General features: G+C 40.4%; 1 protein-coding gene across 3 annotated transcripts in view; it reads left to right on the forward strand.

Annotated features, from left to right (window-relative positions):
- Nucleotides 1-15265, forward strand: part of LOC145780906 (1-phosphatidylinositol 4,5-bisphosphate phosphodiesterase beta-3-like) — a 72239-nt gene that overhangs the window by 45215 nt on the left and 11759 nt on the right. Inside the window, exons 24-32 of one of the 3 annotated variants that reach the window (XM_082592565.1) lie at nucleotides 601-739; nucleotides 1162-1274; nucleotides 1834-1933; nucleotides 2422-2543; nucleotides 2694-2770; nucleotides 3101-3251; nucleotides 3562-3648; nucleotides 3908-4043; nucleotides 6856-6940. In XM_082592565.1, the coding sequence (XP_082448691.1) occupies nucleotides 601-739; nucleotides 1162-1274; nucleotides 1834-1933; nucleotides 2422-2543; nucleotides 2694-2770; nucleotides 3101-3251; nucleotides 3562-3648; nucleotides 3908-4043; nucleotides 6856-6940 (1010 nt within the window). The other 2 variants (XM_082592566.1, XM_082592567.1) reach the window with 2 other exon arrangements.

The raw sequence follows: 15265 nt of genomic DNA on the forward strand, positions 1-15265 counted from the left end.
AAATAAACCTTCCGAGGGGGTCACATTATGGGAAGTCACTTTGAAGGCATCTTACATCACCTTTCCACCCGAAAATATTGTTAGATTTGATATTTTTGTGATGTCCCGACATAAGACTTCGTTTTGACCAACTTTGGTCCATGTACCTTATGGGGTGAAATTAACCCCCGGGGGGTCACTTTCGGGGGGGTCTTACATCACCTTTCCACTCGAAAATATTGTTAGATTTGATATTTTTGTGATGTCCTGACATAAAACTTCGTATTCACCAAGTTTGGTCCATGTACCTTATGGGGTGAAATTAACCCCCTTTTAGGGGGCTCTAGGGTCCAGATCCACCCGGTGCGGTCAATCTTCCATACTTTTTGTGAGTGACATGGTTGACCCCAGTAACTTCAAGGGGTCAAACCTTTTGTACCTTATGGGGTGAAATCTTCTGTCGTAGGCTCTCGGTCTATAATGAATCGTGGGAAAATATTACTTTCATTCCAGTTGTAATAAATTGTGTCGGGGAAGGAAAGGCTAAGTAGCTGGCCATCATACTCTCATTAGTCGCAGGCATCTATCGTATTGACAGTTGTAAGGTGTATCTTTTTTCAGCCTCCCAATAAGAAGGAAACAAGACCCATCAGTGACCCATCCTCCCCGACCCCCATCAGCCCCACTAACGAAGCCCCCCCATCTTCCGGTAGGAACCACAGGAAACCAAGCGAGCAGACGAACAACGTTGCTGCATTAAGTAAGTTGTTTACGCCGATGCTTGACTACCCATCTGCGTAGATAAGACTACGTAACAATGCCTGCACAAAGGTTGGCCTGGTGTGGTATGGCGGCCATCATGTTGCCAGGCGAATGTGCTCAGGGTTTCTAGTATGCCCACACTTTCTTTGGTGTGACGCAACGCAGTTGATAGCTTAGCAATCTGTTTCCTTGGAAATAGTGCAAAATTTTTGTTTTCTCCTCGCTGCGTTGAAGATGTTGCGGCTGCCTCCGCAACGCGCGTGGTTGCTGAAGGCGATGTGAACGCAGCCGGGGCAAGCGGCGTGGTACTAGGGTTGCCACATTGGCTCCTTTAGCATTGTGGTGAAGTGAAGATGTTAGTTGCACGGACGCCGCATGCGTTCCACATTCGTGGCTTGTCATCGGCGTTCATTGTTTCAGTGGGTGTGTTCGAACCCCAGACATTGAACGACATCAAGCTAGGCAAGGCGTACATCAAGCTCGAGAGGGATTTCGAACGGAACCTTGCGAAGGTCCGAGAGAAGCATCTCAAGGTTAGTTGGCATTCTTCTAAAGTTTTATGGATGAAAACAAAAACGATTTCTTATTTGTTTGTTCGACAGTTAGACATTGTTAGTAGGTGATTATCAATTGCTATAAGTGAACGTATATTTTATTAATGTATTTTTTATATTCATATGTCTGACTGCTATTATGCGTCACTGCCAGTATTCAATATATTCCATTTGTGTTTTTTTTCTCTGAAACCTTAAAGTTGAATTTTTTTGCCGCATCAACCTGTCCCCTTGGTAGAAATGTGGAATTGTGCATGAGACCGATTCAAGGGCTTTTGCATTGTTGGCCTGCACGCTGTTGTTGATACGACCTTGTGTTGATGTTCCTTGTTCTTGACAGCTATGTTTTCATGTACTTGTGGTTCAGCTTAGTATTTCACGCTGCTTCAAATCTTTTTCAGTTTTGTCATTTTTAGTAAAACTGTTGCTTAAAGCGAAGGACGACGACGACCCTTCCATTCGTGTAGAACAAGCCACTATGCTATGGCTTGATTGACTTTTAGAAACTACGATCTCTTAATGCATGGCTTTATTCCAGTCGTTCTCCAACTGCCGACGTGCATTGTTCTCGGAAGCTCGTCGTACATCTGTGCTCAGTGCTCTCAAGACGCTCACACTCACCAAGAAGAAGAGTCTAGGTGAGGGACAATAGGATCAATGCCTAAATTGAACTCATTTACACTAATAACGCAAAAAAAATCATCTTCTGACAGATGTCAAACCCAGCGACTCGGTGATGTGTCCTACAATGCAGAATTGTTCAACTATCTTCCGTTGTTTAAACAAACCTGCGGCCAACGGATTAAATCCTGGTCATCATCTGATACTCTAAACTTTCAGTAACGATCCTTGAAGATTATAAATGACACCCCTCATTATTAGACCTGCAGAGTCGCTCTTGGTTGGTTTCATCGATGTTCTGGTGTGGAGGAGGCAGTGGGCTCAAAGCTTACTCTGTCTCTCATCTCAACCAGGACTTATAGTCAGGTGGCTTCTCAGGGATGGCATCCAGTGTGTCCTGGTGGCTGTTAGCTTTCATTCTTTGTCTTCTTGTACCGAGGAAGCCCATATATGATGATGCGTGGCTCATCCTCGATGGTAATCTTCGTGGTTGTTTCTTGCGCAGGTGAAGCCAACATCAACATGAGTCCATCGCAAAGTCCGGATGCAAAGAAAGAAGAACTGATGAAACTGTTGAAAGAGCAGTTCAAGATGGAACGTGACTGCCAGTATAGCGAGATACCCGGGGTAATTCCTGCTTGTTACCAACCTGCTCACCATGCTACAGTTGTATGGCACGATGCGGCTTTGTTGTCGAAGTTTTTTTTTTTTTTATAAATAAGCAAACTAACCATTTGCTATAAGAGATTCTTACATTTCAATTTCACGTTTCCGCAGTTTATCCAGAAGTTCGAAACCATTGTGAGGCAACACCAGAAGTCGGAGCTTGAAAGATTAGCCGAGAAGGCAAGCATGTGAGTGGAGTGACTTACTTTACGACACAACGTTTTGCGTTGATGATATAACGGATAGAAGGAACCTGCAGAAGCAGGGAGATGCCACAAAACCTTGATGTTTTTCGATTAAAATAAAGTAAAGAGGAGTCAAGGTTTAATCTATTATGAAAGGAATTGGGGGATGGATTGTTAGGAAAGGGATGTTGAAGGTTACAAAGGAATCCGCTTCATGCAAACCACAGATGCAGTGGTTTAACGAATTTTCCTCCTTTTGTTCTTAGTTGGACGAGATACCTGTCTTAACTGTTCCCATTGACTACTCATGAAACTTTGTGTTTTTTCCCTCAGGGAGCAAGACAACGTGCAAAAAGGAAAAGATGAAGAGAAGGAACAAAAGCTTAAACATCTTCCCACATCTCTCAGCAAGGAGGAGTTAGAGATGAAGAAGAAGCAGATAACGAAATCTCACATCGAAGCGTGCGTGCGCGACAGACGGACTGTAAGTAACCTGTGCATCTCGTACACATCCGCCTGGTGATTATCCAACAGAACACCGTGCTCCGGTGTTGATTTTTGCTTTTAATTACCTCCCTTTTCTCCTGCTCGTGTTTCGTCGTTTTGGTAGAGTTTACGGGAACACTATGTTGAAAATAACTGTCCACTCATTTTTGTTACGCCAGTATCATTCGAGGGCACTTAGTACATCGTTTGTAGAATGCTGTACGTTTCCGTGCTGTCCAGTACCTCAGCAGCATTGTCATGTCTTAGTTGATTGTTCATGTCATGGTTAATATTGTCTTCCTCCTCAGTTGAAAGAGAAGCAAATGCAACGGGAAGAAACCACAAAGTGTCAGCAAGAAGAGATCCTTAATAATTTGGAGAAGGAGAAGAAAGACGTGAGTTGCTTCAATATTTCTATTTTTCAAAGTGTAGAGCCATTGCTTTTGCGTGGCTCTGTAATGTTTACGTTGTAATCTTTGCGTTTATGAGACTTTGTACGTCCCTCGTCTAACTTGTAGCAACAAAAAGCAAGATTATGACTATTCACATGCAACACTGCTCTGCCATACTCTTCCAGTATTTTTCTAGTTTCTGGTGTAATTTATGAATATTACGGACAAACCTCCGGCTAACATTCTCATTTAAACGTAACAGAGGCTTTTGCGAGTCGAGAACGAATACAAGAAGAACATGGCAAATGTGTTGGAGATATTTGAGTCCAGAACACGGGAACTCGATAGGAGCGGCTCCTCCAGCAGCATCACTAGCGACAATGGAACCACAACTGATGGTGAATATAATACTTTCCTCTAATCCTTCATCTGGCCGTTGCCGAATCTTCGTCTGTCGGTAACCCGTGTCTGGATTGGTCAAATGCAGTTCACTTCATTTTTAGAACGAATTAAATACACAGAGCTTGAGCGCAGTTTCAGTCCTATCCAACTTGTGTGAGGAACATCTTTCGCAAACCTTGCATCTCATCTTTTAGAAGATCAATTAGTGGGCAGTATATTCTTTGTTACCCCACTGCGTCGCATGAGAGTGATTTTATTTTGCGCATTTTCGTTTTTATGTCAAAGATTTAATTCGCTTTTCTGTTACATCACTGCAATAATCCTTGCCGGCTGCAAATCATGCGTCTTCATACGTTGAATCAATGCAAACGTATGTTTTCCAGCTGTTTACTATTAACGCATATTTAATTACCAGCTCATCTCCAGCCTTCCCCTGCTACCAGTATGCCATTATTTCCTCACAATGTTGAGTTGACGATGCCTTACAGTCATTTTTGTCATGTTACTTTTATACTTTTCCTGCTGTTTGTAGAGAAACTCAGCTTTCTTGGGTTTATGTGGAAACGATAGCCAACGTTATTTATTTATTGGGGCATATTTGTGGCCGCAATGGCAGGTTGCCCGCTAGTGGCGAGGGGCCAGTTTGTTTTCCAATTTTTATTTTAAAACGTTTGCAAACAATTTAGCTCCCCCCATCATTCTCGTTGGTATGCCCCATCAATGCGATGTCACAAAAGTGTCACCTTGATTCATCATTTGTTATTTTTTTGTCAAAATTCGTATAATTTGCATTATTTTTATGTTGGATTGTCTGCTCTTTTGCACTGCTGTGGTTGCCTGTTTGAAATTGCCGAGATATTTATATTTTTATGATTACAACCTAATTATTTTGTTTGATACGATTGTATGTCGTGAGAATTTTATTTTTTATTGTTAAACGGTTTTGCAGTATCGTGTATCAGTTATATACCCCAGCCAACGATATCAATTTTAGACATTGAATCAATGCAGAAGAACTAACGTTGTTGGTTGCACTCGGCTGCTTTATACTCCGCCAGCTCAACACTTGGCGACGTCAAAATTCCGGGTATAGATTTTTCAATATGCTTGTCATAATTGACTGGGCTCTCCCTCTCTCCATTTTTCTCCAAAGAAGCTTCGTTTTTATCATGAAACATCAGGGTCGGCCAGGACTGGATGTCCATAACCAAACATCGCTTTCGGGTTGGGCCCATCAAGGGCCATGTGCCAGGGACACTTGGTAACAACTCCCTTTTGCTAGGGGTGCCGCCACAGACTGGCTGGATTGTGGGAAGTGAAGGCATTGCAACCGTCAATTCAATTCCGATTAGCGTAATAATTACGTTACGGGACGTCTGCTTTACATTCCACAGACGAGTTCAACGTCACAATGCGTTGAGAACCATCAGCTTCCCGCCAAGAAGCTTCATATGCCCTTGAGTGGGTTATCGAGGTTTTAACAAAGATCTTTCAAACCTTGTGTTTGTAGCTATCGATCTTCGGGTTGGATTCCTTTGTTCTCTGAAGTTCACATTCAATTTCAAGCTGAATGATGCACGTCTTTATAGAGCGATATGTAAATTTATCAGATTCTGTGGACTTCTCGTCGTTACTCAGGGTCGGCATCAAGCTCCTATGGACCCCAACTTTTACCCTCTTCTCGTTTAACTGCAGCCTTGCTGAACAAACGCCCACCTTGCATTTATATTAAAGACTTGGCATTGTACCTCCCCGGGTGTGTTGGGATGCCGCAACATCTCCATTCATCCTCTATCGGGGCCATGTCTGGTATTGACGTCATTAACGAAGTTATCCCATCGGCCACCCTCCATAATGATGTCATTAACGAAGTTATCTCATCGGCCACCCTCCCTAATGACGTCATTAGCGAAGTTATCCCATCGGCCACCCTCCCTAATGACGTCATTAACGAAGTTATTCCATCGGCCACCCTTCCTAATGACGTCATTAACGAAGTTATCCTATCGGCCAAAACAAGTGATGTGCTGCCTGGGCTGAGATGGCAACGTGCTACAATCCTGCACGGTTTGTATACCTCACTATCCCTATCTACTTTCAGCCGTTCTTTTAGGTTGAATCAACGTTGCTGGAAGATGCACGCCAGAAAGTTGTCTCTCAGCACATGAACTTCAATCTTGTTAACTTTCATCTATTTACCTGTGTTGACTCCTATCCATGTCTGCTTAGTATCTACCATTCTACTTTGCTCATCTTGCTACATTCCAATCATCGCGCAATCTTGCCCCTGCTGCTGAGTTGGTGCAAGTCTCTTACCGGTAACTTGCATTGTGCTTGGAGAAGCCCCTTAATTCTGGAGTGGTGTTGAAATAGAAAGTTCCAGGACTCGATCAATACAAGGAAGAAACTTATCTTTCTTGTCTTTAGCAGCGATTATTTTCTACTAGCTGGCAACTCTTGTTGTTGCAATATGTATGTACAGCAGTGATGAGGTGAAGGAATTTGAAATTCATGTCTCGATGCAAATAACTTGGTTTTTTATTCGGCAAAGTCGTGTAGCTGTTAGTGTAATGATTGTCATCTTTTCAGCAGCAGTTGAAACAATAGACTCTACCTGACATGTAACAATTCCTCAATTGTCACTTCAATTTCTCGCCAGCCCTTTCGACCGCATGCTTTTATTTTGCTCGTGCTTTTATTTATAGAAATCAATGCAGTATCTAGAGTTTGTGGCATCAGGCATGTTGGTATACGTGTATTGCTTTTACAAATATATTCATTTTTTATTGTTATATTATTACGATGTAGACGGACGCCGGTTGCTTGTTTCGTTCAGGAACATTTCCGAAAGCAAACAAACAGAGCTGTGGCGCAGGTTCAGAAATGAGCAATGGTGGGTCTTGCAAATTAATATCAAAACTGTATTAACACGTTTCGTTGTGGTATACGAAAAGATCTTTTTTTTTTGCGATGGCGTTACATTTTTAAACGCGCTAAATTTTAATCAAAAGAAAAAATAGTTCGGGACCTCTTCCGCACATAGACCTGCTGTACAAAACGCATCCACAATAAACGCAGCACGTTCTTGTCACTTTGGAAAGTACTTTAAATGTGACACCGACTAAGCTATTAAAGCCACTGCCGTGTATGGATGTCTCCGATGCTTTAGGCTTAGGGGAGATGCAAGACCTATCATATATATTTTTTTTTTTTGCTCTCATTTCTTCAGCTCGTATCACAATTAGACAAAATATTTAGAGATTACGGTCAATGTCAAGTTTACTGACTGTGTATAATTGGTCCTGCCCCTGAAGGACCTAAGCAAACATTGAAAACCAAAACATGTTTTTTTCACTTTCATTGCAAAAACAAGCTAATAAAAATGTGAAATAATAATACTTAGAGTTTATCCACATTTTAATTGCCAAAGCAAGATTAATTAGCATCACACCAATAGCTCTTGGGGAAGAGGCGTCTTCATAAGGGGGGGGGGGGGGGGGGGGGGGTGTTAAACTCTTTTCTGCCACGACCAAAATTCACTATTTTTGTTGAAGTGACTTTTGGAGTTTACGTGTAGACTAATATAATGTTGCTAGAAAATTAAGGTTTATTCAAAACATACAAATGTTAATCCTTCAAGTACCTTAACTCATTGTATAATAGGTCCTTGACGTTACTGTACAATAGGTCCTTCAAGGATTCATTTTTAATTCTTAGTTAAACAAGCAATAACTCTTCAATTTTGTGACAACTTAGATTAATTACCACACAACCTAGGGTGTTTCAAAATTTCACCACTTTTAAATTTCAAAACGAGTACCTTTTTTTCTGATGGAGTTTTGGCCGCTGATTACGAATCTGGCATTATTTTTTCATTATGACGTCATCTTGAGGGTGCCCCACGCGATTTTTCACGATTTTTCGCGTTTTTTCAATATCTCGAAAACTACTTGGGCTAGACGTATGGAATTTGTATCAAATGATGCAGAATATACGATTTCCTATCTATACTTACGAGAGTTTAAAGTCGTATCTGCTTCAGAAAAAAAGTAATTTGAGAAAAACACCTTTTTATTGTTTTTATATCCATATCGATAATCTTCGAGCTATATGACAATTACAATTTTGATTTTCGATTTTTTAGACGACATGAGTGAAATATATTTCATTAACATGAAATAAGCATTCCAATGTGTGGATGCCTCGACCATGCCGTTCCATGAAGAAATCGGCCAGGCACTTATTTATACCAGATTTTTTCCCTGTGTTTAATGCAGTAGTATCTGACATAACTGAATATATTTTACTTAAAGTATCCTCACAAATTTGCTCGGTAACACAGTTAAAAATGGTCTGAGAAGTTACCGAAATTCCTTCCAAAAAAGTTTTCACAGCTATAACTTTTTCACACTTGACTCCTGTATCCACAAATTGTCCCAAAAAGATGTACCTGTCCATTTTGTTTATGATTATTCCATCATAGCATAATTGAATTGCTTTAGCATGTTTCAGCTCTTACTCACATTGATTTAAAGCTTCAAGTCGACACTGCTCGCGCTTTCGAAGTACAGTTGTTGGCGAAGCAGAAATATTTTTTTCTCCAACAGTTGATCGCTGCAGATCGGATTGTTGGCGAATCGACACTAAACGACGGTCTGCTTTAACACAGTCACTGGTACTGATCGAAAATGAACGTTTTTTAAGGTAAGCTTTTCCTCCTGCAAGATGCTTGGGAGCAGGTTGGTAATCCAGGTCGAAATAGGTTGACGTGTCCCTAACATTATCACTCGTCTCTGCTTCCAAAACATCATCGTTGCTCTCATTAGAATTTATATTTAAATCGAACTGGCGCGGTCTCAACGAATTGAACAAAACTTTAGAATTGGATAGGCCTCCGTTTATTGTAGCTCTTAATTTACTGGATGTGGGGTTCTCAATATCATCTTCCGCCGTGGTGCGTCGCTTGAGCTCGATTACACTCTGCAGCTTGTGTATATTAAACAGTGCATCTTTGGATGAAGATAAAATCATTCTTCTAACGGATCTTTGATCTTTCAGAAACATAATTTATTTTTCTGGAACTCTGTGGTCAAAACTGCAACTACAAATCAGCTTACCTTTATACGTTTGAAATATATCTGGTATTTCACACCGGCACTTGGTTATATCAAAGAGCTGGTCGAGCCAGCCATCGCTGATTGAAATAAGTTTCAATTTCTTGGCACGTTTTCTTGCCACAGCAAGCTTGTGAATAAGTTGCTTCAGTTTTGTATGGATACTTCTCAACTCGATAGCAGGCAAGCTGGCTCTTCCCCACAGTTGAACTGTCATTCATAACTACATCTTTGATATCATTGAATCCTGGAGTTTTCTTCAAAAATTTAGTGTCTGTATCCATTAAAAGCTGCTGAATATAATGATAGTGCTCTATAACTTCTCCACACGTTGGTAATGTATTTCCAAGTAACTTTTTCGAGACTATCAGAGACTTAACCTCAACAGATCTCAACCATGCCATATCCCTGCTTATACTGCATTTAAAACTGACCAACTAAATTCAAATTGGAAATTGTTTTTATCCCTTAAGACCCGTATTGTCAACAAACAATTATCATCGTTGATTTACAAACAATTACCATTGTTATTACCAATTACCGAATTGACGTCACAATGTATTGTCATATAGCTCGAAGATTATAGATATGGAATGGATGTAAAAACAATAAAAAAGTGTTTTTCTCAAATAACTTTTTTTCTGAAGCAGATACGACTTTAAACACTCTTAAGTAGAGATAGGAAATTGTATATTCTGCATCATTTGATACAAATTCCATACGTCTAGTCCAAGTAGTTTTCGAGATATTGAAAAACGCGAAAAATCGCGTGGGGCACCCTCAAGATGACGTCATAATGAAAAAATAATGCCAGATTCGTAATCAGCGGCCAAAACTCCATCAGAAAAAAAGGTACTCGTTTTGAAATTTAAAAGTGGTGAAATTTTGAAACACCCTAACACAACCACAAATAAATGCAAACTGTTGCAAAGAGCTTTAATGACTAAATTTATCGTTTTATTGCTGAACTCCCAAAAAATTACATTTTGACCTCAAAATGGAAAATATTGTGTTTCTCTTGAGCCGGTAGATGTTATCACACGAAACGTCACACAACTTAATTGGACTAAAATCTTGATCCAAAACCATAAAAACCGAAACATTCATTTTGAAGTAAAGAAAATACAGCGGTATATGATAGGTCTTGCATCTCCCCTATATGTCCACACCAAATAAGCAATCACCACTTCAATCGATCGAGTTTATATCAGTAAAGAATCATGGCCTAGTTTGTTCAATAGCAAAAAATATTAGATAAGTGTAGGTGGGACCTATTGGACAGTGCATCTGAAGATGGGTGAGCATCAGGACAGCAACTCTAAAATGTGATGTTTCTCCATTCGCTGTTGTGGATTATATTAAAATCTCAATACCGGTAACGCAAAGGTTGCTTCCGAGCTTTCTTACAGCGAAAATTTTCATTAAAAAAGTTGTGATGAAGAGAGTGACTGAAGTTCAGTAGCCTAGTTATCAGGAAAGAATATTTAATTAGAAATACAGTAAACGTAAGCCTGATGACCTCGTAAACATTCTGTCACAACCAACTGCAGCTACGGAGTTTTTAAATTTCGAGCTTATGTATTTAAAATGACTACGCACTCGTCTCTCGGGCCTGCCTATACCGGTTATAGGTGAATTGTTCGTAAACAGTTTTTCGTAAAACAATTGTTCGTAAAAGCAATTCTTCGTATAGGTGAAATGTTCGTAAACAGGTGATAGGTCAATTGTTCGTGAACAATTTTTCGCAACAGCAAGGTTTGTCTTGCAATTTCCGATGAAGGTGCATAATGCAAATTTTCCTGAATAACCAAGTTACGAGACATAAACAAATAAGCACAATGAAAAAGCGCATTTTTTGTTATTTATTGGAATACAACAATTGTCTGTGTTTAGCAATTCTTTGCTAACACTACCAATACTACTTTAAGTAACTTCGTACAAATTGTCCACAAGCCAAGTTTAGCATGAAGTATTGTGTGCAATTCTACGCAAGTAGGCTAATCACAAATTTCATCATCTTGAAAGTCTTGACGCCAGGTTCGGACGACTCTAGTTAGTCTTTCTGCACTGTCCTTGTACTTCTTCTTCTTTGGAGGGGGTCCTGCCTGGCCACTGACATACTGTTCAATGCGAACCTCATTTAGGTTTTGCTCTCACTTGATTGCAGATATGAACTTCCAAATATCTGGATGATTTGCAGATACCTGGAACATGAACCCTCTGTGCCATCCTTCAATGCTATTATTAGTTTTGGGAAGGCCACTGAGGACGCCATCACATTGGAGGACGGCGCCCTTGACGACGATCTGGGCGCCCAACCCAAGTGTCTTCAAAGTAGTCAATTACTGGCTGAGCAACATCTGGTAATACATTCCCATCGTTTTTCTCCAAATGCACTGGCACAAATGGAAGAACCAGCCACGGTGAGTTGAAAGTGGGTACTCTCTGCTTACTGCATTGACTATGGCCATCTCAAAGTCAGTCATGATTGTCTCTGGAACAGCAACAGCAGGTAACAACTTCATGAATGTATGTCCATCTCCTTTTGTTCCCCAGCAGGGCATACACCAGAGGCACTGAAGTGTTTTCCGTCAGTCTGTGTATTGTGTAAAGCTGTTCAAACAATGAAGGCACTGTCTTGAAGGTGCCGTCAGCATACCAGTGCTTTGAACGGGCAAGGAGCTGCAGATTTCTTTCAGTGGCACAATTATGTGTTTAAGCACAATTAGCACATCTCTAGCATATAGGCTACCCTAATTGATTGTTCGTAAACAATTGTAACTGTTTTTTTAAAAAAAAGCTGTAGCCTAACTTTTATGAACATTTGTTTACGAACAATTAGTATTACGGTCAATTGCATGCCCGAAGAATTGCTTTACGAAGAATTGCTTTTACGAAGAATTGCTTACGAACAATTGTTTTACGAAAAACTGTTTACGAAGAAAACGTCGGACACCGCCTATACCTGACGACGTTTAAAAACCGCTATACAAACAAGAGCCTTAAAAAGGTGGTGGATCTACTAGTACAGGGGTTTTCAACCTGGGGGTCGCGAAGCGCCTGAAAATTCAGGCTATATTTTTTCCAGAAAAAAATAATTAGGCCTAAACATTGCGAGAATCGACCATTCCTCGACCTGAGATTATTCTAAGTCTAACTTTCAGACGTTGCAAGGCTTTAACTACAGGAAAGCATTCGGTATTTTTCACCAAGTTTTTGCACGTTGTTTTGTGCAGACTAACAACGCCATGGTAAAAAAGCAAAATTATTTAGAATCCTATGCAAAATAAAGATTTCTCAGTAGGCTATCGTTTTCAATGGCATTGAAAAAAATTAGTGTCAGCTATTTTATTTGAAAGTTCTTTCAGGAACAGGTGCACGCATTGACAAACTCAATAATTAAAAATATGCAACACCAACCATGTCACTGAAACTGATTTCAATAAATCTATAGGCTAAAGGATTGCAATAAATTCAACCGGTGGATGTGCAATAATGTAGATTATTCTCACTATTTTTTCTCCTATAATCTAACCAAGCGTGATAGAAAATGGAAATAACAATCGGAGGAAATGTAATAAAAGCTGTGATAATATCGTAAAAGAGGTTTTGGGTTTTAGAAGTTTACATTGAAACAGCAAAACATAACTGGATGTTGTAGTGTAAAAGTAAGATTAATTAGCATGAATCAAACTTGGTTAAGTTTTGCATTGGCCTAAATAGGCTATGGTTTTGTTAAATATTTTATGGGGGGTCGCGAGGCTGCGTTGATTGCTTTGAGAGGGTTGCTATGGAAAAAAGGTTGAAAACACAATACTACCTGTACTACAGAGCTAACGGCGTTACTCAATGGGGGAAAGTCGGCTTCTCATAGAATTGCCTCCCTCACCGAATCCAAATCCATTATTGCTGGAAATCTCAAAAGGTTGCGCTCGACACTCAGACGAGATGACCAGTGAGGGAGCTATAGACTTCCAGCGTTCTTTTTACCCCCTCCAGTGACATGCCACATTGCGTAGCTAAGTGTACAGGCTAAAACAGGGGTGTTCAACCCGCGGGCCACATGTGGCTCGCGGAAAGGTTCTGAGTGGCCGTGCGGTATCTTTTTTAAATGACTTATAGCCTATTATCAACTTAATCGCCTATGTAGTTTATGGCAAATTAACATTGCGAGAAACTGGCATTTATTGTTTTCTTTCTTTGTCTATTGTCTTTAATGCAGCGTGCAGGGGTGCACAACTGTTCAACTTAATTGTATTGCATCACAATGCACATTGTATTGCAGCATTGTGAGTCGTTCAAGATTACAAATTAGCTCACTCGTGGCCAGCGCAATCATTCGTAAACTGCATGTGGTCCTTTGGCCAAAAAGGTTGAACACCCCTGCGCTAAAGGTAATGTCAAAAGCAAAATATTTTCATGATTTTTATCCAAAATCAAGCCACCGCCTTCAAACACGATAAAGTGTCGGCTAAAGACCTCTGTGGTAGGTGTACGCTAAACTTTAGTGTGGGGAGAGGACTGTGAAGAGTATGGGGAATTTGTTAAATTTTTTTCACACATCAACTTGTAACTACGGGTTGGACGTGGGTACAAGATGCAGTTCCTCTTGCTTCAGTGCGGTTAGAAAAGTAAAAACTTTTGCAGAAACACTTGGCGTGCGCGTTGTATGCAGCATGATCTTCGTTCTTTTTGTCTCTTGGTAAACGATTTACTTTGTGCGCTTTTTGACAGTTCATGTAGGCCTGTGCTGACACTGTCTGCTTTGTATTGCGCTGAGGAAGAACGTAGCCTACATCTGCGGTGGATACAGCACAATATGAAAACACTCATTATTCTTATCAACCGAAGCTAACAACTTGTGGTTCTTGCAGGATGCGTTGAGGTTTTTAGGTTCTTCAACGAAGATTCTTCCGATTCTGACGTAGATACTGCAATGTGACGTCACTGGTAATTGTGTGTGACGCGACAGCTTTGAGTGTCATCTTTGTGAGGTTTTGCTGAGAATTTTGTGTGTTTGCATTGGTTAAATATTTTTTGACGTTTAATTTACATAAAAAATACCGAGTTTGGTTTGTTTGCGTTATGGGCCTAACAGGCTTGATGGATTCCGATCCGAAAATTGTTTTTAAAATGGGAAGAAGTTTGTGCATTACTGTATTGCTTCGTGTACCGTAATCTGAAGTGCATGGCATTCTGGAGGTGACGTTGCAGATTAAAGCTTCTTCGGAAGTATTAGCGGCTTGCTTGGAAATAGGCAACTTCTAACAATTTACAATCACAAACCGGTATAAACAATCAGCTTGAACAACAAAATCGTCAACTGAAGTTTAAACTATAGGCTAATTCATCTAGACCAGTGGTTCTTAACCTGGGCGCTACCGCCCCCTAGTGGGCGCTGTTAACTTTTAGAGGGGCGGAAATATTCAGGGGGCGTTATAGGGGGCGCTACATTCAGAAGGTGTAACGATATTTTCCTCACTGCAAATTTGCTTTAGTAGTTCTGCTGGGGGTACGAGAATCCACAGAGGATGAGGAGCTATATACAGTATAGAGATTGTGTTTAACAAGGGAAGTAGTGATTCTCTCTCAGAGCATTCTATGTTGGCCTATACAGCACAATGCACAACACCATCCGACAAGCGTGGACGTCGGATGGTGTTGTGCATGGCCTTTGTTGTTGATAATGGGCATTGTTTCCCTTTCCTTGTAGTAAGTAAATGGCATTTTGTGGTCAGCTTTTGGCAGGGACAGCGGGCAGGCAGTGCAAGCAAACCATAAGGACTGGTCATAATAATAGTCAGTCAATAATGGTTATTAGTGTAACTCTTACTAACTACTAAAAAATCAGCAGAGATGTGCCTTAAGACTTTTAAGTTAAGAGCCTTAAGGCACATCTGTGCTGATTTTTTAGTATTAAAACTAACATCGGCTTAAACTAGTTTTTTCTTACTAACTAATTACTACTGGCTGTAGGCTAGCCTTATAGTCTTGGAAGAAAATGTCATTAGTAGGCTACAGCCCTTATATTATGGTGGGCGCCAGACTATGGAAATCTCTGAAAAGGGGCGCTGGGGAAAAAAAGGTTAAGAACCACTGATCTA

This window comes from Aplidium turbinatum, chromosome 12 (genome assembly GCF_918807975.1).
Source record: "Aplidium turbinatum chromosome 12, kaAplTurb1.1, whole genome shotgun sequence".
Classification (NCBI taxonomy): domain Eukaryota; kingdom Metazoa; phylum Chordata; class Ascidiacea; order Aplousobranchia; family Polyclinidae; genus Aplidium; species Aplidium turbinatum.